Source organism: Nothoprocta perdicaria, unplaced genomic scaffold (genome assembly GCF_003342845.1).
Source record: "Nothoprocta perdicaria isolate Ctin4 unplaced genomic scaffold, notPer1 scaffold_10, whole genome shotgun sequence".
NCBI classification, from domain to species: Eukaryota; Metazoa; Chordata; class Aves; order Tinamiformes; family Tinamidae; genus Nothoprocta; species Nothoprocta perdicaria.
In genome coordinates this window covers 2,439,210-2,466,173 of record NW_020454094.1, presented here as the reverse complement: position 1 = coordinate 2,466,173, position 26,964 = coordinate 2,439,210, and the positions used below count along the sequence as shown (strand labels likewise).

The following is a 26,964-nucleotide window of genomic DNA, read 5'->3' as shown; positions in this document are numbered from 1 at the left end:
AGCTGCTTATTGTTTCTGCAATTTTTCATTATTCAAAATTATTCCTTGAATAATTTCTGCTAGTAAGAGTTGCTTGTTCATAAGCATTTTTATGACAAATTTTAAAACTACAAGAGATGCTTTTTAATTAGATTGGATTATAATGTAATTATAACACACCATGTGATATTGCTTTTTCTCTCTCACTAGTTGAGTAGGACACTTAGAATCACATTTGCAATCTAAATACTGACATACCTGAACTAACAAATTACCTAACTTCTCTCCAATATTAACTATAAGTTTGTGGTTTACAAGTATTCCTGACAGGAAATATTATTACCAGAATGCTTACAGGCAGCAGGCACAAAAGGTGGTTCAGTGCAGAAAAGTACTGAGCTTATTATTCAAATGAATTTCCTCTGGAAAATATATTATCTAAAGCAAAATCATCAAAATATTTAGGAAATAAAACACATTTGTGTCCCAAACTCAGAAGAAAAAGCCAAGCCTTACTGAGAAGAGAGGTTAATGAATGACCAGCTTGATAACTGAGAGATAATTGCCAGCTTTCTCTTTGCTTGAGTGAGATGAGCTGCTGGATTACCTGGCCCTTCTCAAACTTGTCGAAGCAACTGGACCGTTTTAGCTGACGTTCACCCGTGTCTCCTCTTCCTACACCATAGATGTTCAAGAAGACATTAGCGTCAGTCCCGGCTCCCCACACATTCCCAGTGAGAACATGGACTTCGTACGTGTTCTCTGCAAGTGAAAGTGCAACAATAATAAGATAACAGGAAACACAGAGACAATAAGAAATAGCTCCATTGCACTAGATGCAGGGTTCTCCAAGCTTTTGTTTGGATTTTGTTAAAAAAAACCAAAAATCTGTATCTTTCTTATTTCAGCCTTCTCATTAGCTATATTAATAGCTAAAACCTACTAAACTCAGCCACAGTGGTGACTTAGGGAACTCTCTTCCCACGTTTATTGCACATGACACAAGATCTTTTGTGAAACCTTCATTGCTCTTGCTTTGCAGGGGAGGGTGTTGTGAGCAGAAGGTCCTGCGGGCAGGGGACAGGGAAATGCTGCAACAGGCAGCCACAGCTATAGCCTTTAATATCCCAAGTCCACAAAAAAGGCAGAAGTAAATTGTGATTAAGGTAAATCAACCTTTACACAACCATTATATCTGCACACAGATGCACGTTCACTCTGATATTTACCCTCAAGGGCAGATTCTCCCTCAGGTACCAGCTCCACCACAAGCTCCTTGTCTCCTTCATCTCTAGCCAACCATCGGTGTGCCACAAATGTATAAATATCCATTCCTTCTTCTGCYTTGGCCTCCTCCTCTTCCTCCTCCTCAGACTTTTTCTTTTTCTTCTTCTTTTTCTCAGGATCCTTCCCCTTCATGGCAAGCCGTTTCAGTGTGACGCTTTCCAGAAACCAGCCATCACCTATGCCTGTGCCATCATGGCCTATCCGAATCTTATAGATCTTGCCAACATCTGCAGCCTCTATCTGCCATCAAGAGAAAAGTCAACGCCCAATGGAATGTAAGACATCTTCATTTCAAAAAGAACTGTCACCAGTCTTAAAAATGAGGAGCGTCTCCTCTATCCCCTAGAACATCTGACGGAGAAGCAAGGATATGGTCATTTTTTTCTATACAAGTTTATATTTACTTTTTCCTTCTTATTTTATTCTTTCATACTTCCCATCATCAAATCTCATCTGAGCATACTGCACTGAAGACATATAGAACAACTGTGGCAGAGATGCAAGTTAAATAAACATTTAATTGTCTCTTCACTTCTCTGGAACTCTACTCCAGTATTGTCTCCATGTTGGCATTAAGAGTGAATATACCAAACACTGAATTAGTTTGTGAGGTTATCAGTGCACAAGTTCATTTCTGAATGAATAATAAGACAGTTTCAATATATGAGACACAAATCAGACAAGAAACAATAATGGTAAGGATAAGGCACTAGACTTAGACTCAAAAAACTTAATCTCTGACACAGTTTTCCTGTGGGACCTTGGGCTCAGTCAGCCCTTGTCCTTACTCATCATATAGCAAATGAGAAGGTAATCTTCTCACTTCACTAGGGTATAGAGAAAATAAAATCCATAGTCACTAGGATGCATCAGTGGCAGAAGGCTATATAAGAAGGAAGATTTCCATCTCTCCAGTAAATGCAGTAGACAGATTGTTTTAGATTATTTACCGGATTGCTGTTTTAGATTTTGTCCAGATTAATACTAATGATAAAAGGTTTTACTAAACCCAACCCCTCAACAACCAATGACTTGTTTCTGTTGATTACCTATGCCTACAGGTAGTGTTTATGTTACAAAACTAGGAAACGTTTGCTTCAGGCCTGAAATTTGGCAGCTCAGCATAAAAGGTTTCAGTCTAGAAGCTTTTTCTTTTTTCTCCCTGACTAGATTAAAACATAATCAATTGCACATATGATGCTTATCAGAAAACTAAGATTGATCCATCTGTCCAGGCATAAAGAATGTGACTTTCATTATACYGCTTCACCCTTAAATCTGCTATAATCATCCAGAATACTCTGTCTATAACAGTATTTCCTATTAACATGTAGCTCACACAGTCTTGTTCCTTCTGTAAATATTCATATCGTAAGAGAGATAGAGTATCTGTCTATTAATGCTTTACAGCTTCTGCTTTGTACGCTTAGAAGAAAATCACAGAAAATGGGCAGAACTTTAAAGTTCAGCAATAAACATCCAAGAGAGGATATAAACATAGCTATGTAAACAAAATATTTTACATATGGCTTTATTATAAATCTGATATTGGCTAATAGCTTTTGCTTATAAATTTTGGAAAGCTTATTTCCTTTAAAATGAGAAAAAAACCTATCTTAAAATTTTAAATAGTCTTTAAAAAGCAAGCATTTATAAAGTGCTAGCAATYTTAACTCACAAAGAACTCAATAAAAATAGACAGACACTAGTAACTTTGCTTTTTATAAAGCAAGAAAGTAAGGCAGAAGGAGATGAATGGRTCTCAAAAATATACAGTTCAAAGCCATGGCCAAGCTCTAGTAAAAGACACCTCCACTTGACAAGCGGTAATGGAAAAGATCTCCCAATCGTGAAGGTGGGGGAAGCATATAAGATTAGTTCCAGTTAGCTGACTGCAAGTTGAGACAGATCCCACCTCCACGAGACTGCAAATCCACAGAAAGCTCAAGGCCCTGCAGTGCTGAGCCTTGTGCTGTTGGCACATACAACAGATGTGCCTTCAATCCTCTGCTATCTGGACTCGGCACTTCACTGTCCACATGTTGTCATTTCTGCATACAAAAGGATGTGGCTGTGACACATCCTGACAGCACTTCCTCTCTCCGTTCTCACTCCACATCAGGGCAATAACCAAATACACTCCTGTCTTCCAGTTCTTCCAAGTGCCCCCTCAGCAAGTTTGCTGATGGTACCAAACTGGGCAGGTTAGCTGGTACCCCAGAGGGCTGCACTGCCATCCAGAGGGACTTGGACAGACTGGACAACTGGGCGGTAAGAAACCTTGTGGAATTCAACAAGGGCAAGTGCAAGGTCCTGCACTTGGGGAGGAATAACCCCAGGCACCTGTATAGGCTGGGGACTGACCTTCTGGAGAGCAGCTCTGGTGAGAGGGACCTCAGCGTCATGGTGGATGACAAGATGACCATGAGGCAGCAGTGTGCCCTGGTGGCCAAGAAGACCAACGGGATCCTGGGGTGCATTAAGAAGAGCGTCTCCAGCAGGTCGAGGGAAGTGATCATCCCCCTCTACTCAGCCCTGGTGAGGCCACATCTGGAGACTGTGCCTAGTTCTGGGCTCCCCAGGACAAGAGGGATGTGGAGCTGCTGGAGAGAGTCCAGCGCAGGGCTACGAGGATGATCAGGGGCCTGGAACATCTGCCCTATGAGCAAAGGCTGAGAGAGCTGGGTCTGTTCAGCCTGGAGAAGAGGAGGCTGAGGGGGGACCTGATCAGCGTGTATAAATACCTCAAGGGAGGCAGTGAGGAGGAGGGGGCCGGCCTCTTTTCAGTGGTGGCCAGCGATAGGACTAGAGGAAACGGCCACAAGCTGAGGCACCAAAAGTTCCACAGGAACTTAAGGAAACACTTTTTGACAGTGAGGGTGCCAGAGCCCTGGAACAGGCTGCCCAGAGAGGTTGTGGAGTCTCCTTCTTTGGAGATCTTCAAACCCGCTTGGATGCAGCCCTGTGCCATGTGCTCTAGGTGACCCTGCGTGAGCAGGGGGGTTGGACTAGATGACCTMTAGAGGCTCCTTCCAACCTTAAGGATTCTATGATTCTATGACCAGGCTGATAATCAGTATCTGCCACAAATGGCCTGTGTGACTAGAGGCAAAGTTGAAGCAAGAAATTTCATATAATCTGTATGCTTTCCTTTTTGCTCGACTAGATTAAGAAAAGGGACAATATCATATATTTAAGCGCAAAATATAAGCCTAAAGTCTTTTGAAACCTAAAATGAGTACCTCCTTTGAAAGGAAAGGCAAATGAAAGCAGTTGGTGGACTATCCATTRTGCGACATCTTTACTATGACTTGCTGTGACTTTGAAAATCACTCAGTGAAGTGTAAAAGGAAAAAGAAAAATGGATGAGGGGTAGATAAAAAAATAGACTTGGTAATTTTGTGGAAGTCAAATACTTTGATAAGTGGCCCAGTTATTTAGTTGATGTCTAAATTTTGGCTGGTTATTTTTTCCCTTTGTAGAAACATCAAAGGCTGCCTTTATCATACCTTGAAGGTATCCGTCGCTCCCCGTTCAAAATTGTTCGATCTGTTTTCCAGCGTGAGTAATTCAGTTTTGCCAGTTTCACCATAAATCTGCATGAAGACTTTGGCGTTGGTGCCTGCAGCCCGCACGCCTCCGGTAACCACAGACACCTCGTAGTTTATCACTATTCCAAAAATAAATCAATTAAATCAGCAGGGAAGTTCAGAAACAACATTCCCAAGGGCTCGGACTCAAAATGAAATTACCCTGTCTTAACAAATCACTGTGTAGCCAAGGCGACTGTGTGTTTGCTCTTATCCAAATGGTATGTGAGATAACATTTCTATTCACTAAGGACTAACTTGATAGTTTTCCCTTCTATAAGAACTAAAGCAGCACCAGAGGGATGCAAAATAGAGTCTTAAGTGCGAGTTTCAGGTCACTATTAGCTCTAGAGTGGTTAAATGATTCTGTAATACTGGAGTTCATTTAGAGATGATTGAGGGAGGATATTACAGAGAGCAGTGGAGCAAAAGAATATCTTTCTCCCTCAGGATCCCAAAGCAAGTTTTAACCATAACCTTATAGAACTTGAATCCACTGAATTCAAATGGACATGAACAAGGCATATGAAGGTGAAAAAAGCCAAGCTCATTGATAGCATAATGGAGAAGTAAAGTGTCTCCTACTGGGTTCAACTGCCCAAAATACAAATTCCTCCTCCAGGCACAGGAACTGGAGATGAAGAACTTGGCAATGTTTCTCCAGGTGTTGTTTTTTAAAACTCAAATGCAGAATAATTTCCTTTCTTCACCAACGCAAGCTGGTTGGGACAGATACTTTTGAGTGGTGGACTAGTGCTTAAGAGAGACAGCAATACAAATACAGTCATAAAGGTATAAATAACACGTTTCTGAATGTGTCTTTCCTCACATTTCTCAATGGGAACGATCTCGCTTGGGTAGACCTCCACTTCTACCCTGCCATCAGCCTCATCTTTGTCCAGCCACCGGTTGCAGGGGAACATGTACTGCTTTCCCTGGACTGGAACTGAGATCTGGACGCTGGCCAGGAACCACCCGGATCGGAGACCCACGTTATCATGCCCAATCAATATTCGGTTGATCTTAAAAAATAAATAAATAAGCAAAACAAGGAGAGCGGAAAAACAAAACAAAGGCATTTATTCAACACATWAAAATCTACTTCCCCTGCCAGACTGTTCTTCCTCTGGGTACCTATAAAGAACTTCTGTAAATTTGACAATAAGCTTAAAACAGGCACTACACATGCCAGCAGATACTATAGCCTGCAATTTTAATAACATGTACAAAATGTGTTTCTTAATCTCCTGTGCAAAGGTCACAGCCGCATACATCACATATGTTCCTTAGCAATATATTATTTTGATGCCACCAGTGACATGGAGCATAGAGGCATCTGCAACAACTTTATTTTTCCTTCTTACCTTTCCAATATCCATCATATCCAGAGTAAACTCATCCACTCGTCCACGTTCAAAGTAGTTGCCTAGATCATTATCAGAGACTAACAGAGCCTGTTTGCTGGTGTCTGCTTTCTCCCCGTAGAGTTTGATGAACACTTTGGAGTCTGAGCTGGCACCCGGAATATCTCCTGTCTTCACACTGATGTGATAACTGACATCTGAAGTGGAGTATAACCTCAGAGTTAGTCACCAAAGTATGAGTGATGCATCAGATTTAATTTAACAGACGGTATCTTATGTTCTCTTCCCCTTGCTATTAGATAAATGCCAAGCCATACAAATGATCTCRGGCAACAGAGGTGATTTCACCCATTTTTATACTTGCAAGTTAATTAAATAATTTGACCTCTTCATCTGTAACAAGAAAATCCACAAAAAGGTGCCTCAACCTGAGTTCAGTAAGCACCATTTTCAAAGGAAAATAGCACTCTTTTAGCCCCAATCCTCCAGAAAAGGAGGATCTAATCCTTTTAGCAATTCTTTTCCAGGAAAACAATATTATTCAAAGGAATTCACTCTATTGAGGCAGTGGCAATTCAGGATCCGTGAAAGATAACAATAAAAAGAAGCATTTTTAACCAAATTACAGCATTACAAAGCACAAATTCTTTCTACATATACAATTTTGAAACTGTTCTCTACTCYGCAAATTAATCCTGATGATAAACTAGGATATAAGGGTCAGAGGCATTCCCCTGCAAATGACTCACTGCAGTTTCCAAGATAAGCACATCAAATAGAAAAAAAAATTTGTAAATCTTTTGTAAATATTTTTTTCTAAAAAAATATTTTTGTAAATAAATATGGATTAATCAGTAGAGAAAAACAAGTAAATATGTTCAAACCCAGACCTTCTTCCCAAGCTAAACTCACTTCTTAGCATCGGCGACTCGCCAGCAGGCACTAATTCCCGGACAATCTGACCATCATCCTCATTTTTGTCAAGCCATCTGTTTTACAAACAGAAACAAGTTATTTGGCAATAATTAGGACCCGTCAGGCCTCTAGGCTGGTCTTTACTTAACAGAAAGCCACACCGCAGTCAGAATGCTATTTTAGGTGGCTCTATCTCTATTGAGGTTGCAGGAATGTGACCTGGCCCTGCAACAGGCACACTTTAAACCTGCATTTTTCCCCAAACTCAGATTATCAGAAACCTGCATACAGCTCCATAGACAAGTGTCTTCCATCTGTCTGGAAGTGGCAAATGCAATCCCAAGAGGCAAAAGTTATTCCTTTAAAATCTGAATCCCTCGAAACTGTTGACCTTCCTCAACCCAAATACTTACTGCCTTTGTAACTACTGACCTTGTTACTTACTAAAAATCTTGTTTTTTAAAATTTAATAWTTTTTTTCTCTAGCTTCTCTCTTCTCTATGGATAACTAGAAAATTTTCTCTTGAGAGGAGATGAATAATATTGTTTTCAGTTACAGGACATTAGAGATAGCTGACACTAGTGGAAGGAAGAATTTCCTTTGTTTCTTGGTGTTAATAAAAGGATCCCACTAGACTAATTAACAAGAGTTGCTCCGGCACAAAGCTAGGTGTGGCCGTAATCTCAAGAGAAGGAATTTGTAAGGAAGTTGGAGAGGAACCAATTACAGATCTGGTAACTATCAGAGCCCTGGTGCAAGTTTCTCCCTTTTCACTTCCAGAGCTTTTTTTTTTTCTTTTTTTTTTTTTTTTCTTTTTTCCCTAACTGATTGCAGCAGCACACAAGATATTTCTGTAAATAGGAATCCAGGGCCAGGTTTCCCACACCATACAGTGGGTTGTTTCAGTGTTTTAACTACACACGGTGAAGGCAGAAGCGGTTCCCAGAAAGTCTGTTGGTGTCAGGTACACAGCTATGTGCAGCACCATCTTCAGGAGTTAAAAATACTGCTGAGCATCAGTGCAGGGTGAAAAAAGGACAGGCGAGCAGGCTCTGGCAGGTCCTGCAGAGTATTTARATTGCTGCAATCATTCCCACAAGTAGAAAGGGAAAAACAAAGTCCCAGAAGCTGTTTCTTTTTAAAGAAGGCCACACAGCTGGGAGAATGACAGCAGGCTGGAGACCTCCTCCTGCACAAACACAAGCAATGTGGGCACAGCCAGCAGTGTTGAGTTGGCATGAGCTTTCTCCTTGAGAGATCCTCACACCAAAAAAAGGGAGGAATCCCASTGAAGTTTCCACCTATTGCCTGCTAACAGCTGGATCTAACCCCTCTTTGGTGGCTCAGTGACAATGAGGCAGCTCAGCTTATAGTCATGATAACTTGGACTTAGCAATGATGACCAAGAGGTAGCCCAATATATSAGAAGACAGAGGATGACACATCCCCATTTCCTCTGCCTGAAGAAATGCCATCTTTTCAGATCCCTCCTCTTCCCACACACAGGAAAACAGTACGCACAAAAAAAAAATCATGCAGAAAAAAAAAAAAAACAGGCACTGGGAAAGGATGCCAAGCATGAGCTAGAGCAGGCTGCTGCCCCAAATCCCCAAAACTCCAGCAACCAAGTCACCATGCAAAAGAGAGGTTCATAAATCACCCATAAACCCACCCACCACACACATGCATGGTCCCATATCCCCCCTAGGCTTTCGTTGGTTGTCGGGTAAACAGTCTACCCCGTATTCTTCCCTTTCACTCTCTAAAGCAGGTGGCCATGTGCAGGCTGCTTAGAAAAGGTTGAAAGCTAAGGGGATCAGCATGAAGTGTAACACCACTGGAGGTCCTCAGGTGAGATGTTGTGCTTCGGTGACGCAGCAGGGACAAAGGAGTGGAAAAATCAGTGGGGAAGCCTGTGGAATTGATGTCAAGAGCTGAGCAAGGGTGTAGTGTAAGAAGGGCAGAAGAGGAGCATGCCAAGACGTCATGTTGTCTTAAGAGAGAAATCCTTCATAAGMATTGATGTTTCAGGGTTGGGGGAGATTGTTTACCTGTTTGAACTGATCCTTAATACCTTTGTATCATGAGGTTCTTCATGTTGGCTCATGGTTCATATCCTTGCACAGGTATCCGATGACTACGGGTTAAGTCCTTACAAAAGTCAAGGTGCTTCTGCATACATGGAAGTTAAGAGGGACGAACCACAAAAYCCGAGCTTAAACACCTCCTCAGGACACACCAAATTCAGCAGGAGCTTCAGAAGGGCAGAAGTCCACAAAGTGCTACTTCTGCTCTYCTGATGTTGGTTTTTGTGTCCTGCAAGCTGCTGTTTCTGTTCCTGGTTCACATGCTGATATTTCTGTCACCTTCAGCATTCATGATGCCTTAGGGAAATGTGGGATAATTCACAGGTGAAGGTGGCAGGATCAAAATATATTCCACAAGAAACACATCTCCGTGTGCAGGAGGGCGATTTCTACCTGTCTCATCTCTAAAGATGGAGAAGACATCTGGAAGAYCCATCCCTAGATAAAAACTTCCTTTCTACCAGTGTTGGCAGCTGCTGTTGGCAAGGGAAGAAATTTTTCTTGGGCTAGAAGAGTTAAATAGGGGATTACCAACAGAAGTGACTTAAGGCTGTAGCTCTTGAAAAAGAGCTACTTCATCTGCGCCAGAAGGATAGCCAGATGTGGCCACGGGMCTATTCTCTCAAGAAGACAACGTCAGTGACAAAGGAATCATTCGAAGGAGCAATGCAATTGTGTTCCTTTTCTCCAGCACATTTGCTGCAACAGCCTAATTTTACTCAAATGTAATTCCCACTGTTTGCAACCAGGGGTTTGCCCTCTTACACTGAACACAAATGGATCGGCACRTTATCAAAGCATCAAGGACCCAGAAAATGGAGTTTTTCAGTATAGTGTCATAACATCCCTAGCATACACACACAAAAATCTTCTTTTGTTTTACCAGATCTTTAGCTATGTCTGATTAGCTTCCGTACAATTTGGCTGTGTGTAGCACATGTCCCTATGCCTTTTGCAAGGTGTTCATGCATGCTGAATCACCCATTTGGTTCTAATAAAAGATGCTACATGCCTATTAATCCCCAGCTGATGCAACAAAAACATGGCAAAAACATGGAAGTTACTTCAGAGGGAATGTCTAAACAAGGGGTCAGAATGAACAGCATATCTAGACAGATTCATCCATCCATCCATTGTATTTGTATATGTGCATCTGCTTGCATAGTGTATATATGTGTATGTACTTAGAGAGGATTCTATGAAACAGATGGTTTCTTTGGATCCTTTGCATGAGGAGCACTTTTGGCATTTGACTTAATAAACGTTCTTCCACGGAGGCCTGAAGAACTCATAGTGCCTCATTTCACACACGTCTTGTGTGTTGTTCTTTAGAGAATTAACAATGTTCCTGAATGCTTGCAATGGAGAAAAATTAAGATGGTGCAGTCTAGATGCTGAGAAATACGTAACAAAGTATTGCTGAAGATTGCAGCAGAGCTGTAATGATTTATAGCATATAAAATTCTACCCTATCATGAACTCATGACTCTGCCTGATTGAAAATTCTTTTCTGTCTGGGGTATAAATATTATGAAAAATAGGCTATTTTAGAGAATGTCAGCTCGTCCATCCCTGGACTTCCACAGAGCCTTGAGGAGAAAACGAAAAGTGAAGAACACAGCTCTAAGTTTCAGACAGGTTTGGTTCCAGTTCTGTGATGAGAAGTGACCTTCCTCATTTGGAACTTTCCAGTGGTGTTTACCATAATCACCCTTCTTAAACCACATCAGGCATTATAAGGTATAAATGGTTCGGCTGTATTAATGAGTGATTCAGTGTTGAGTCTGAAAAAAAAACGTGACTATCATAATGTTGTGTGGTCATCAAGCAGGAAAAATACTATGATACACCCATGTAATGAACTCCTAATTCTGCCAAGAACACTTGGGGAAGCTCCTTAATTCTTTGGGAAGCACAGTTCAGACCACTGCTTTAAAAAATCACYGACTCCAAGAAGAGTTACAAGGCACATTCATTACAGCCAACTACTTTAGGAGTTGCAAGCACAAGCCTGGGAATCATTACTCCTGGTTTCTCTTCCTGAATCTGACACAAACTCACAATTAATCCACTTAGTTTCTCTTTATCTCTGCTGGCTCCCTTGTAAAACTAAGGCAGTTGGTCTCAAAGCACCGTTGTGACTGTTAGGTAAAAGATGCCCTTCCAGAATCATAGAAAAGCCTTTAAATTAAAAGAAAAAAAAGCATAGCCATGATCATGAATATGTAAATAATAAAAGCAGAGACTTCCATGAATTATAACCAATGGAGTTCTATACTGTATCCTTAGGAAGTTAGGCACGATGGGAGCTGTTTAGCCAGCTCTCCTCTGTCATATTTGCTCTCTTCACTCCCATACAGCCTAGTTCTCATGGAGGTAAGGTGGGAGCCTCTGGAGGTTTCTGCACAGGTTAGATGTGTCCTTGTTAGAAGGCATTTTGTCCTCCAGCTCATTCACAGCAGTGACTAGGTGACAGAAAAATCAATGCAGTAGTTTTCAGAAAGGACACAGCAGCGGGATTTATTTTCTCTATGTGACTGTGCTGCATAGAAGAGAAGAGGTTGATCAGGTCTSGGAGTTGAAGGCAATGAGAAGAACATCAGCATATCCACTTGCTGGTCACAGACTGACCAAGCAGAAATGGAAGCTTCCCCAGTGTCCCCAGGACRGAGCTCCTAACTAACCTTGCTTGCACTGGCTCACTGAGAGAGGGCTGCTCTTCTTGGCCAAGCCTTTATCAACACCTCGATTCGGAAGGAGGTGGTGAAGGATGAMGCAAGCCTCTCTGAGCACTTGCCAAAGCAGCAAGGATTAAATCTGTCCTTGGCCCGCAGCAATGGAGGGAAACATCCAAACGCTGCAGGTCATGGAGGTGTATTTGGAGGATGCAGTGGGTGAGCACCTTTGCCCTCAGATATCTCCAGAGTCCATGACAACACCCTGTATACTACGATGRTGTCCTAGTCTCCCAGGAGACATGGGCACCAAAGAGGGGAATAGGAGCAACTTTCCCCTGGTGTGGAGGTGATCAGTCATGTTACCTTCTCAATCTGAGAGGAAAGGATAATGCTGGTACAAGGACAGCAAATACAGCAACACACTGTTCTCACTTGAGAATGGTAAGAAGAGAGGAGTCCCATTTCTTGTAACATGAAAGTACTTCATGGATATTTGGGGACTGAGGTCTGGGTGAGGACTTCTCTTCCCTTTTGGTCCCTGGACTCAGGAGAACAATTCCACATATGTCATCCTTAGGGAAAGGGGTTCCCTAAGATGCGACCTTGCAAAGGTTCTCATCGCTTGAAGCTGAGGGAAGGCAGCTAATTAAGTAGTCAAGTAAGGAGACAATTCAGAAAAACCTTCAACGTGAACCAGCTGCACAGTGCAGTTAGACACAGAGGAATCTCTGAGGAGCCTCAGCAAAACTGCTCTTCACGTGGACACTGCATGCCCAAGTGAAAACCTGTCTAGCTTAGTTGCTTAACTCAGTAAAACATATGGCTGTTAAATATGTATCAAAAGACAGCAATGACAACGCGGTAGTTTGTTCTCAAAAAAAGGGAGAGACTTGCCTGCTTCTCACAATCAAGATGCCATCGCATCTGCTACTCACTGCTGTCTCGCCAGTGAGTTTGCCCGCTCTCTGATGCGCTTTAGCAAGGCAGAGTGTGTGGGTCTGGCTCTGCACTGTTTTATATTAAGCTGACTCCCCTGATCATAGTGGGATTCTTCCTGATTTACAGCRACAAGCAACAAGTAACCAACTTAGCAGTTTCACCCTTGTTGGCAATTTAAGAATAATTGTGTTTGCATTTCATGATTGCACTGGTCTCCCAGGRGATGCTTTTTTTAGAGCAGGAGCTCAAATATTGCTCAACAGAGCTCAATGGGCTTCCATCCTACAAGGCTGGACCTCCTGCAAGGGCAACTAGACTCTACAGGACACTGTAGAGCGTGGCAGTTGGTCTCTCGTGTTTTTACTCGGTTCGCACTGTTTTTTTCTAAGATATTGGGGCAGACCCCAGTCGGGTCTGGGTCAGATGGTGCCTCTGGCTTCCCCATGGGTAACCTCACTACAGCACGTTCCTCCTGGCCACTTGATTGTCTAGGAAAGAGAAGAATACATCTGTAACTCACACCACGAGGCTGAGTTACAGCCCTGTGCCTTGCAACACTCTCTCTGCATGAGAAGCATTTCCCTTCATGCAAGGAGCTCTTGAGACGGCAGCATAGCAATCTTGCATTCTCTCCAACACGAAAACAGCATCCCATTGCTCTCAGGAAGATGGGATGTGCATGTGAGGGTCCAGGACCTTGTCCCACATGTGCAATAAGGAGATTGCAACAGATTGCAGAGAGTGTTTCTGCAGCAGGCAATTGCAGTGACACCGGATGTGGTACTGGAAGGTTGTGTTTTATCTTCAGGAAATTCTCTATATTGCAGAGCTAATTGTGGCCAAGTTTGCAATTCATTTTGTTATGGGAATTAAGAGAACCTCAAACCTCCCAATCCACACATTCTGCTTTCAGGCTTAGCAAAAATAAATGAACGAACAGCTAAAAAGCATTAAGCTGTGCTCAGAAAATCATAGTCTTGGAACAGCAACTAGGACCTTTGAGGCCTGACAAATGACCTGAGGGAGGCATAATTTGCAAGCGTTAATTCCAGTACCTGTAGCAGGGGAATTCCAGAGCCTCACTTTCTGGCTGTCCTTCTTCCCTCACTATCACTTTGTCAAGGTACCAGCCACTGCTTCCTCCTTTGCCATCATGCCCTATCCTCACCCTCCTCACCTGCTTCAGCGTCACTGCTTCCACGAAGAACTCATCAGCCTTTGGCAAGGAAAAAGAAAAAAAAACGATGAGGCAATATTTCTCTTTAAAAAACAAACYGACCCACCAAATTTATTGTCGCAATCAAACTGACATCATCAGCATGCTGCGAGAGAATTCTTCACCAGATGAAGGAGTAAGTGCAAATTAATTTCGCAAAGACTGAAAGTTGGAATATTTGTGCTGAAAGTATAGCATTAGATTTAAAAATATATGATCCGATGGCATTTTAAATATCCCCCATCAMTGCCTGCCATCCCCAGCTGCAAAGAAGAAAAGTGATGTGGTTATTAAGAAGGTCACACAGGGAGGCAGGAAATGCAAGATCAAACCTCTGCTCCAATATAAGCTTTCTGAGGGACCTTGGGCACCCAGGCTTCAGACCAAAGCCACAGCAGTGTCTAGAGATAGAGTTCAAAGACACCACATTCAGTTCAGACTGGACTATCGAGCACGACTTGAGCTCCTGGGCACGCAGACATCCAGGCACGGCTGTCTCAGGAGACAGACTGTCCCTCATCTGTGTTCAGAGCCTGGCGTGGACATGCCCAAATATCTAACAGTGATGATAGTGCCTTCTTTTGGTTAATTCCCCACAAAAGACCTCAAGTTTAGGTCTTTTTCCCCTGGAAAAGAGGCCCAAGTAATCCAAATGACRGCCCCTCAGGAATACAGCTTAGTCTCCTACCCAAGAGCAAGCTGGCAGAAGTGGTTCCTTCTACTGAAGGGAGAGAGATGTGTTAGGAATGAGTTATTCTTGCAGGAATCGAGGCCAGATAAATATCTATGATGCATGTACAAACACAGGTATGGTGACTACCTATACGACCACTTGGTGCATCTKAAGCATATAGACCAACATGTAGAGATATGATGGCTATGGTTACCACCAGGTAAGAGGAAGCCAACCCAGTGATTCATTCCTCATCATCTCCCATAAGCCTGTGACGTGTATGTGGGTAGCACATATCCAGTCATCATCCAGGAAACATGACAGGAAGGTCATGGGGTTCAACTGGGGAAAAATATTTATAAAAGTGTTTATAAAAATGCATTTTATGATTTTCAAGCATGGATAAAAATATTCCTTTTTTTTTTTTTTTTTTTTTCTCTCATTCAAGGAAGAATACTTAAGCAGCCTCAACCTTGGCTTTTAAAATAATGACTAAAAAATACTGCCAGTTTTAGAAGTGTTAAGGATGGGCTTACATGCATGAACCAGCATTACTTACAGACTCAAGACTGCTGAACCAGTGCCTTAAGTTATCAAAATCTCCTGAAGTCAGACTAAGTCAATGCAGTCTGTTTCATTAGGCTCAATGTGCATCTTACTTATTAATGGCTGACATAAATTAATGAGTAAGTAAATGGATGGAATTGCTGCAAAGTAAACACCGAGTTTAGAAGCATCTTTAAATTTTACCTTCTGCTTAGACCGTTCATTTGAATCTGTAGGCCAACATTTCAAGCTAAATTGTAATTACAGTGCTATTGGTTTAAGTGGCTGTGGATTAGAGACCACGCTGACTTAGCCACCTTCCTTTCTAAYGGTATATCTGAGTTAATCAGTATAGATATACTCATTCAGCCTCTTGAATATACAAGCCCTATGTTTGTCAGGATCAATCCTTTAACTGCTTCCAATTCACTCAACAGCTCCCAGCTCTTCATGCCAAAAGACCAGTTAGTCATTAACAGATTCCCTTTTGGTTTACTTGGTCTGGTTGCAATTAATCATACAAATTGATTTCCAAAGTAATTTTTTCAATTTTCCTTTGTTTACTTTATGCAAGTTACCCTATAGCTCATTTTCGGAAGTTAAAATAAAATAGAAATCATCTGTATTTAAAGTAATTCTGCCTCCTGTAAACTGAACATATTTTTTGGGAACTCCACAGTCTTCAGTCTAACTCACTCTGCTACCATCTTAGCAAAACAAGAATTCCTCAAATGACAAATGTTGTCCTTTAGAGTTTGGGCCTACCTTTTAGAAACAGGTTTATTCAAATCTATATTGTAAGTGCAGTGGGCAAAACATTAGTTTTGCTTACAAAACTTTATAACATTTCCAAATAACAATTAACATCTCACAGTGTGAACACCATACATATCCAAAGACACTGGTCTTATGAGCACAAGAAAAACTTCTAAAAAGTTCTTCTAAAGACTAAAAAAAMCACAGTGATTTCATTTTAGAATCGGAACTTCTAGAGACTCAAAGAAAAATCCAAATTACTAATGAATATTTCAGGAGCCTAAGTTTGATGGTCATTGTTGAAAATGTGGTCTCCTCTTATCCTCATTTTCTTCCTATTCAAAATTTTCCATCAAATTGTAACACAAAAGATGGGCCATTTGCAGAGCTCTTATGATCAGATTCTCAAACTTTCCTTTAGGTTTAGTGTAAGTTGGGCCCTAGAGATCCCAAACGTGCATCATAACTAAATATATATGTAAAAAGTAGGCTGATCTTGTGGATCAGATCGGGACACCATTTGCTTGTTAATGCAGCAAGGTCATTAGCTTTCATTTGACCTCTTCATTATCTCCTGCTTTCCGTGAAGAGACTCCTTTTCAGGCTATTCCCATTCCACCAATCTGAGACACGAGTATACCAACACATGTTCAAAAATAGACTGCAAATAAAACACGCAGATTGATTGTGGCACTGTGGGCAGGAGAATGAAGGAAATACAAAAAGGAAACAAAGCTTCTGCTATGTGCATTAAATACTATGCTTTTCCCTCCTTTGCCATAAAAATAAATAAATAAATAAATAAATAAATAAGTAAATAAATAAATAAATAAATAAATTCCACCGTCAGATGAGGCAGGAAAGGCTCCCCCTCGTTCCTGAAAGAAAGATGAATTTCCTGGAACCATTCCCCAATTCAAAGTCACAATTTCAGCAGCTGAGACAACTTAGATGGAGAGTAAATTGGGAGACTTATGAGCTGGCCAAAGCCCAAGCCTCCCTCCAGCTGCAGCCATCTCCAGGACCCTCCATGTACAACAGACACCTCCCTATTCCTCAAGACCAAACCAGAAGATAAATTCACAGATTCACAGAATATTTAAGGTTGGAAGGGACCTCTACAGATCATCTAGTCCAACCTTCCTGCTCAAGCAGGCACACCTASAGCATGTGGCACAGGGTGGCATCCAGGCRGGTTTKGAAGACCTCCAGAGTAGGAGACTCCACAACCTCCCTGGGCAGCCTGYTCCACTGCTCTGTCACCCTAACAGTAAAGAAGTTGCTCCTCACCTGGAGACGGAACTTCTTGTGCTYCAGCTTGTGGCCATTACCCCTCGTCCTATYGCTGGCCACCAGTGAGAACAGCCTGTCCCCTTCCTCCCTGCATTCTCCCTTCCTGAACTTATACATATTAATCAKATCCCCTCTGAGCCGTCTCTTCTCCAGAGAAAACAGGCCCAGCTCRCTCAGCCTCTCTTCATACGAGAGATGTTCCATTCCCTTAATCATCCTGGTTGCCCTTCTCTGGACCCTCTCSAGAAGCTCCACGTCCCTCCTATACTGGGGTGCCCAGAACTGAACACAGTACTCCAGGTGCGGCCTCACCAGAGCTGAGTAGAGGGGCAGAATCACCTCCTAAATCAGCCGAGCTTGCACATGYGCATCATGGAGAAACCTGCAACAAGCCGTCACACGCAGGACGTGCCAGCCCGTTTGTGCCCRAACTTACGTTGCCTTTCTCGAATTTATTGACGGTGTTGATGCAGTTGTACAGCACGCGCTCGCCGGTGTCCCCCTGGTCGCCAATGAGGCACACGAAGACGTTGGCGTCGGTGCCGCTGCCGCTCACCGTCCCCGTGCAAACTGTCACGCGGTATTTTATTACTGTGAGGAGAGAAAATCAATGATTTTTGGCAATGCAATTAATTGCAGTTTATATTTACWACGTTTTTCTGTGGTTCACCATTCATTTCGTGTGTTGGCACTTTCAGCAGGCGCTTCTGCCCATGTGTTGACCTCTGCATTTCACATCATCACTAGCAAAAGGAAAAATAAAATTTCAAGGCGTGAAATGTTAATAACAAAACAAAATCCCTCCAAGCAACCACACAGAAATAAGCCTGGCACAAAACATGACTCAGAGGGTTTCTGAAGGTTAAAGCACGACCACATTTGCCTGTCTTGCAGGCGAGGTGAGAAGCTCCCGAGCCCGCTTGCAAGCCTGACGCTTGGGCGCTGCTTCTCGCCTCCACTCAGCACAATTGCTCCTTATGAGGAAGTGCCTGCATTTGAACTTGAGCAACCCTCTCCATAACTGATTGAAAACACATTCCAAAAACCAAGTTTATTTACATTTTAATAAGATCTGCAATTACAATTAACTCGCCATCTTCTGCAGAGCGGCGCTGCTGCATGCAGATCACAGAGTTCATAGGAAATTTCGGAAAACAGGAGGCTCATGGCTTGCAGAGCATGGAGTCCCATCTCTGGGAGCAGTCAGCATTGGACATATCCAATAAAAACAAAAAACAAACAAACAAAAAAAAAAACAGGAACCCCAACAGCTGTCTAGGGCTATTCTGTCCTCCTAAATTCACCCTCCAAGTATTTTAATTCCTGCAGCACAAGATTAGGATGGGTAGATGGACTACAGAAAGCCAGTGGGAAGCTCTGTGACTTTCCTTAATTAACTCTGCAGTTTGGGTTTAATTAAGCAAAAAATGTGACTCATTGCTCACAGGTTATGAAGGCTCCCTGTGCCCTTGCACACACTGCTCTGCGCAAGCATATATATGTTTGTACCTATAGCTGCCTAAAGGCTCATATAATTAAATAAAACTTTTAAGCACAGAAATTGCTGTTAAATTTTAAGCTGCATTTCAGCTAAGCACGCTTTTCATGAGCATTCACTCAAGCCTGACGCTTGACTTTTTAAGGGAGAAAAAAATACAAGTTGGAAAAAAAAGCACAAGTTGAAAAAAATATATAAGTTTAAAAAAATAGAAATTGAAAAAGAAAAAAAAAAATAGTTGGAAAAAAATATATATGCCCCTGGAAACAATTTGTGCTACAGCCAGCACTCTCCCATCTCCCTCCACAAAGTGATTCACACCAAATAGGCATCTGGGATGGGATGGGATAGGGAAGCTGATGGAATTGCAGGGTCTTGCTCATGCACCCCTTGAACAAAACAGGTTTCTTTCTGCCCCATCCCGAGCCAGGCCCTKCACGGAGCTGGCAGCTCCCACCTGGCATCACTTCCGTCACCAGCGACCCCTCTGCAGGGAGCTCCCGCACAATCTCGTTGTCCTCCTCATTGATATCCAGCCAGCGGCCGCAGTTGAAGGAGTATTTATCTTTCGTCAGCGTTTTCAGCAGCGTTACCTTTGTTAAACCAAAACACCGCGTGAGTCCAGAGGCTGAGAGACAAAAAGCAACAAATTCCTGACAGTTTGGGGCATTTTTTTGTCCTTTTTTTTTTGTGATTGGGAAGCCAGAGTTGAGCAGGGCACAGCAGAAAAATAAAGTGCRTTAATAATGGGGAGCATCATCCAGATTCACATGTGGTTTCCCAAACCTTTTGCCTTTCAATCAATCCATGATGACCAATGCATTTACCACTGCCATAAAGGGTGGTAACAAATGACCTATCCMAAGGTAAAACCGATATGAAAATCTTATGTAAAATGCTGTTTTCTGGCTTCTTTACAGCATTACGGTCCTGTCCATACACTGGAAGTTTATTCCASTGTTCCACTGACAAGTTTAGGACCTTGATCCTAGTCTTCAACCATCAGGCTGAGCAGTAGGATGGAAATATCAGCTCAACATTGAGTGTGGGTATATAAAAACAAACAAACAAACAAAATCAGGGCAAATTATTAGATATGAAACAGAAATCAGGAAAGAACCCATAATTATTCCATTTTTAAAGCCACAATTACAGCACATCCTGCATAACAAGTACAATCCAAGTGTTCTCTTCTCAAAAAAAGTGCACAGCAAATTTAAGAAAGCGCTCTGAAAATGGCAAAAAAAAAGAATGTTCAAAGATCTGCAGTAGCTTCTGTAATAAGTAATAAATGAGTAATAAGTTTGGACTCTGCAGGTGGCTGGAGGAGCAGGGGAAGGGAGGATATGATGGTCTACAAAATCACAGCGGGTATGGAGAAGGTGGAGGAGATCAGTTGTTTGCTCTCTCTTCTGGTACAGGCAACAGAGGGCATCAAAYGCTGCTTGCAGAGCAAAAGTTTAAAACAAATAAAAAGAGAATAATCAGCCTGCAAATTCCTTGCCAAAAGCTGTTACGGTTGGTCTTAAAAACCAGCTCAGCTCCTAGTTTGCCTAGCACAGCAAGAACTGCAGGCGACATCCCAATATGGGGGGGCTATGAAAGGAAGAAAAGGAGCTAGATCTGCTCTYTTCTAGTTGGGGAGATTTATAAGCACCTGCCTGCAGCAATCTTCACTGCTTTCACATGTTTTTCCAAAGCTCTAGCACAAGCACTAGGACTCTGGTGCAAGGACTCAGCATAGGGATGGTTCTTTAAGCAAAGAAGAGTGGAAGAGTGTCAATCAATGCCAGAAAATGCTCTTTACCACTTATTATCAGGGTCTAGCTCCATGAAAGASACAATCTGTACTTCTGCACAGCAAACATAATTATTGCTGTCCACCGGACTGAACTGAAAGGGATGGGGAAGAGAAGGAATTTCCTCAGGGGAAAAATAGATAAATAAATAATTCTCTCTCCATGCAGAGGCCACAGTATCTCCTCCTTCAAGCCTCATGTTCATGCATGATGTTCACTTCCACCTGCTCAGCACAGCCTGTGAACAGAGGCACCTTTGACCATGGTCAGGCAGCAATGCTCAACTAACAACATATACTTTTGGGGCCAGTGTGGATTTTGGGGTTTAACTTTCTTTGTCATCTTCTCACCTTATTCAGATGCCAGCCTGCAAAGGGGTTCCTCTTCTCATGCCATATCCGAAGCTTATAAAATGTGCCGAGATCTGGGAGTTCAATCTACCAAGGGTAAAAAAGAAAAAGGAACATTACTATTTCTGTGGATCAGCAAAGCATGCACCCAAAGCATGCCACAAAACTACTCTTGAGCGCCATATCAGAGAGGAGGGAAAAGCTAATTTTCCTAAAAGGACTTAACCCTGGTCTGCAAAGACAGCTTGATGCCTCCCTTTTCATGAGAGGACAAAATATAGCCTGAATCGTGGTCACCCTTGATCATGAGTGCTCATTGAAACTGTTTCTCCAAACAGCAGCTACAGACTTAGGTCAAATTCCAGCCTTTTCTCGGGACCTGTGAAAGGGCCATGCTTTCCCCAGAAGACAGTAATGGATTTTGTCACAAAGGACRCGAGTGTTTCAGCTACAACCATGAATTAAAATCCTTGGGTTCTCAACTTTTCTCTCACTACTCCCGTGGTAACTTTTAAGAATGCACTGGAGAATGGGGAAGGGGGAGCTGAGAACACAAGACAACTCTCCCCAGCCTCCTAAGCCTACTTAAACTCAGCCTTAAAACATTGACAGAGGCTCATGTCCACAGAGGGCGAAGACCTGATCTCTTGGAACCATAAACACCTCTACTACATCTCCTGTAAACAGCTAATGCCCACAGAAGCATTGAGGAGTTCGGGGGAATAAAGTATTACCTTACTACAAAAATACCAAAGACCATGATATCTTAGAAGCAGCTCCACAGGGAATGTGGCTGCCTCGTTCTAAGACTTCAGAGTTGTTCCTTTTGGTCTCAGAAAACTTCCACAGGAATATTAAGCCCATTTCTCCTTTAAAACGGTCTAAGTAGGTGCAGCAGGTCTCTGATAGGGATGGAGCTGTGCCTGAGGGTAAAGGCTGTCTGCTTCAGGAGCTACAGAGGAGATGTAGTACTTAGTGTCACCGGGACTTGAGGTGGTCATTGCCACCTGAGCACCCTGGATAACAGCCTAAGCCCTGTTTGGAGCAGGCAGAACAGATCTATAGGCAGAGAAATCATCTGCAGCACCAGCAAAATGAATGACTTCTCCTCTACTTATGAAGGTCTATTGAGATCTCATGGCCAGCTGATATAAAGATCTCCTGCAGTTGGCTTTCCACACACGGTTAAAGATTATGTAATAAAAAAGCATATTCAGGTAAACCGACCACTAGCACAAGATCCATACCATGAATTTGTCAGTCTGTCCAGTTTCAAAGTTGTCCGAATTGTTGTCCAGCTTCATCTCATCCGACTTTCCCTTGTCTCCATAAACCTGGAAAAAGATGGTGGCATCTGTCCCTGCATTCTTAATGTCACTTGTCCAGATCCACAGAGACCAAGGATTTTCTACACAGAAAAATAAAAAAAAAAGGCATTTTGTTTAAAAGTTGTTTTTTAAACATAATTTAAAATATCAAAAGCATTAAAAACATAATTCTCATCATTTTCTTTGGATGGTAGAGTGAACTGGATGAAAGAAGACAGACATTTTATCCTTTCCCACACTAACAGTACCAGCTGCTACATGACATACTGCAATGAGATTGCCTGGAAATATAATAACAATGTCCCTCTCTTTAAAATAAAATGAGAAAACACATAAATCACCACTTTGGAGGTGAGTCACAGTACTATATGTCATCCGTTAGTAACAGGGTAATCCAGGGAATTGCTCCATCTCTCTAGTTTCAGCACACTTCTCCAGCACTCTATCTTCAAAGACTATTTTTAATGCAGGCCAATAGTGTCATCCTTCTTTCTGTCATTGGAAAGAAGCTCCAAGTACCTGACACAGTGCAATGCAGCTCCAGGTAGCTTCAACACGCACTTGAGATGAGCTGCTTCTGCAACAAGCAGCGATAGAGATGCAACCAATTATCACTTCACCCTGAGCTAGGGAGCCTTCCTGAGAAGGCAAATCAGCAAATCAACCTTGCAAATCAGGCCAGTTAGTCCAAACATGCTTCTTGCAGGACAGGTACTACCCTCAGTTATGCCTTGCTTGGCTCCACTTCAGGTATTTCTCACCAAGTTGCACTATAAATACGCTCAGAGGGAGGTGAAGGTATTTTTCAACAGTGCTTATATGATGTAAATGCCTAAATCCCATCTAATTTCAATCAGCGCTTTTGTTACCCCAAGCCAAATGCCCCACGTGTGTGGCAAAGCTAAAAGCTGAATCTGCATTTCATTAGTCTTTACCCAACATTTTAACTATAAGAAGAGTCCACGTGCTGCAAATTCACATCAGTTTACATGTCAGGGAATGGTTGCACATGTAAAGCTGATGTTCTTTCCTCTACAGAGGCCTTCATCTGCAGTCTCACTTTATTGATAATAATCTGCAGGGTTTCTCTTCTGCAGGCCTTGCAGCACCTACAGGAGGGGGAACAGGTTTCCTTCCCAACTCAGACACGGGCTGAATTATTAACAAATTCTAATGAAAGAATCGCTAGCCCTTTTGGTATGCCTGGGCCCACATGAGCACAGCTTGACCTTCAGAGACCAGAATGGAATATAAAAATACGATGCTATGCATATAAATTAGCTTTTTACTGATCTCCTCGGCATGTAATTATAGAAGGGAGGGGACTGAGTTACCCAAAAAAATGAGAGGGGAGAGGAAACTCTTCTTGAGAAAAAGAGTTCTCCTATTTAAATAGTCTTCAAATCATTCATGAATGCTGTCTTCTGAAAAACAGCAATGAGCTCTATCAGAGCAGAAGTGGAGCTAAGGCAAGTTTGCTCATGGCACATGATACAGAGGCCAGAAAAAAAAGCAGAGCCAAACTGGACACAGAGACCTCTTCCAATCGTCCTCATCCTTGCAAGTTTGGGAGGACAAATTCTCCTGTATCTCCCTCAAAACCCGCCTTCACATCAAGTAGTCAGGAAATTCTTTGATCCAAAGCAACTCTCCTCCAGGGCACCAACACCAAGGAGAGCCAGATTTGACACCACAGTTCCTAGGATAACATGCAAGATAAGGAGGAAGGCAGGGGAGAAAAAAAAGGATGAGAATAAGAACAAGCTCCTGGTTGAGTTGCAGCTCGCTGGGGACCCGTTTGCACGCATTGTGCAGGGAGATGTTTCACCATGGATACCCAAAGTGAGGTTGAATCCAGCTTTGATCGACTTGCAGAAAAGGATGGTCCTGYATGCACGGAGCGATAGGCGAGATGACAAAATGGGTCTTTTCTAACTCCAAGTCTTACGCTTCTCTGATCTGGCAGCTAAAGGTCACAGATTTCTCAAGGCTAATGCTCCCTGTCTATCTCCTGCACTGCGGCAGTAGGGGAATTAGCCTGTCAATAACCATCAGAGCTGATAATAGAGGGTTAAAGGTTGCAGATGCCTTCGTTAAATGGACCGAGGCAGAGACCTAATGGGSTCGTAACAGCGACTAACATTTAGATAAAGCCTATTTGAATGAGCTGCTGCTTAAGCAGGAGCCCACCCAAAGCACCCCGATTAAACTGCATGTATTACCCTAATTAAAGAACTCTGCTTACACACATGCACACCATCACGGGCGAGACGGCCGCAACCCACTGCTTGCTGCAAACACAGCCAGCAAGGCTCGTGCGAGTGCGCTGTGCTGGTGCACTGCCCTACACAGCCCCGAGCGGCTTCTCCAAGCAAATGCAGGCATTTTTCCCCCGAGAAAAAGCTTCAAATGCAGTGCTCGCTCACCTACAGAGGCACGTTTGGCAGCTGGACAGGGCTAATGCATTGTTTTTCCTCTAAGGTCCAGAGTAAAGAGTAAATAAATGAAGTTAGTGAGAAGASCTTGTTTTTTCCTTCCTCTTTTCAATTAGATCTGTCTTATTTAAGGCAGTTTCCTGCCTTAGGATCACGCAGGTTTAAATACTATGGTGAGAAGAAACTCCCTCGCTTGTCTGCAGAGGTGAGGAACTAGCAGGCATAAGCCTAGCAAATCTTAGAAGGCTGCTAGACCCCATTTCCTTCCCACTAAGGAAATGGGTTCAGTTCTCCAAAATGCTTTAAAAGTTTCACTTTTCTCTTTATCTTTCCAAACCAGGATGTACAAAGATAAAGCTCAATGGGGACCTGATTAGTTTCAGCCTCTAGTTGACCAGAGGTCTACCCATATTGCGTTGTGTGGGTGGCATGCAGGGCATGGCCATGGAGCAAGGTCCACAGGAGACTACTGCATACTTTTTAGTACGTACTTTTTAGTCTTTTCTGGCGCAGGGAGACCATTTCATAGAGCTCCCGCTCTATGAGGCCATCTCCTTCATCTTCATCCAACCATTTCCCACAAGGGAAGGTTTGCTCGATACCAGTGAATGGGCAGTAAACCACCACCTAGAGAAAGAAACTGGAGAGGTGAATTGGAATATTCTGTCACTGCTCAAGCCCCTGATCCTGAAAGCTTAAACAACTGAAGCAATGACAGAACAAGGGATATTGGTCCTGCTCTCAGAGCCTGGTCCCTGATCAATTCTACATGAACAAACCCAAGTTGCTGCACAGTTCCCCATCAGGAGCATATCCAGGACCCATACTCATATTCAGAAGCATATTCAGGTCTTGTTATTCCCATTCCTCCAGAGCACGTCAAAGCAGGTCTACCAAGAAGTGATGAAACACCATCGGGGGAAGGCAACAAGAACAGGCAGCGTGGTCGCAGGAGTTCACATTATGCCTCCACATGCATTCTAAGCCATCTGTGCTTTCCAGGAAAACCGCCTGCCCTTCCAGATTCAGAGTGCAGTAGCAGGCATGAGTAGGCAGCAGCCGCACTCTCCTCCCTCCTCTTGGCCTTGCTGGCACTAAAAACCACCTCATGCTGCTCCGCTGCCTCCCAGGGCAGCATCTTTTACCTGGCAGCATCTAAAACCTTCAGGAACATCTGAGCATGGATGAGAAGTCTGAAATGCTCTGCACAATCACMGACCATGTTTATGTTTGGCCCTCTGGGCAAACATCTGAAGGTGMTTTTGGTGCTGAGCAGGAGACACTATCTATCTTTGTGGCTGCAAAGGGCAATCAACTCAATTAGTAAGTGATTGATTTACATATTCAAATGTGCCTTCGAGGCAATCACTGCTACCCTGCATTATGTATAACATTGACTTGCTAAATGGGGGAATATTGTCATCCAAACAAAGGCAGAATTTTWAAACTTATTTGGTCGATGGGGTCAAGTTGGGAAGAGGAAACAACTGACCAGTGACCAAGTCTCACCTTTTCACAGTACCAGCCAGAACTGACCCCGCAGTTATCATGGCCAATGGTGACCCTGCTGAGCGGGCTCAGAAGAGATGCTATCTCCACGTTGAAGAGGTCTGTCCTAGCACGCTCAAATTCACCTCCTTCCAAGAAAATCTTCCCACTGTTCTTCAAGCCTTTGGAGCCGTGGAGGATCACATGGATCTTGGAGTTTGTGCCAGCCCCTCTGATATCTCCTGTCACTACAGCAACATTGTACACAATACCTGAAGGAAACATGAATTTGGTTAGAAGGAACAAAAAAGTCTGAAAAATTACAATTCTAGATTGGATTTACATTGTATTGTACTGAATTCCCACAAGGCTTTTTAGTTATCAGCCTGGACACAGCACAATATTTTATTTGYTTTCATTCCACACACACATCTGAGAAACACACAGCTAATTTCTCRTGTCCAAGGGGAACGGCTTCATGGTCATAAACTTGCTATAGCAGGGCCCACTGCAAGAAAGCTTGAGATTGCAGCTGGGTTGTTTTGGCATCCTTACTCTGGTGATAACTTGGTGAAAACATGCGAAAACTTGAATTGGCAGCTGAGTTGCTTGATTTTCTGAGGTTCAAAGCACCAGAAGCGCCAAAGGATGCTCCAAGGATAGCTGGGGCAAGATGTGTGACACCATCATGCTCTAGGAAGGGGTGGTTGGCAGCCTCGAACGCTGCAGCAGAACCTGCACT

General features: G+C 42.9%; 1 protein-coding gene across 1 annotated transcript in view; it reads right to left on the bottom strand.

Annotated features, from left to right (window-relative positions):
• The window catches only part of LOXHD1 (lipoxygenase homology domains 1), a 123,718-nt gene that overhangs the window by 63,291 nt on the left and 33,463 nt on the right, over positions 1-26,964 (bottom strand). Inside the window, exons 8-20 of the mRNA XM_026039848.1 lie at positions 26,244-26,494; positions 25,226-25,361; positions 22,219-22,379; positions 20,972-21,058; positions 19,280-19,415; positions 17,761-17,915; positions 13,896-14,056; positions 7,133-7,209; positions 6,221-6,417; positions 5,686-5,878; positions 4,776-4,936; positions 1,209-1,506; positions 587-741 (exon numbers count right to left, since the gene is read on the bottom strand). Of these exons, the coding sequence (XP_025895633.1) occupies positions 587-741; positions 1,209-1,506; positions 4,776-4,936; positions 5,686-5,878; positions 6,221-6,417; positions 7,133-7,209; positions 13,896-14,056; positions 17,761-17,915; positions 19,280-19,415; positions 20,972-21,058; positions 22,219-22,379; positions 25,226-25,361; positions 26,244-26,494 (2,168 nt within the window). The remainder of the gene's footprint in view (positions 1-586; positions 742-1,208; positions 1,507-4,775; positions 4,937-5,685; positions 5,879-6,220; positions 6,418-7,132; positions 7,210-13,895; positions 14,057-17,760; positions 17,916-19,279; positions 19,416-20,971; positions 21,059-22,218; positions 22,380-25,225; positions 25,362-26,243; positions 26,495-26,964) is intronic.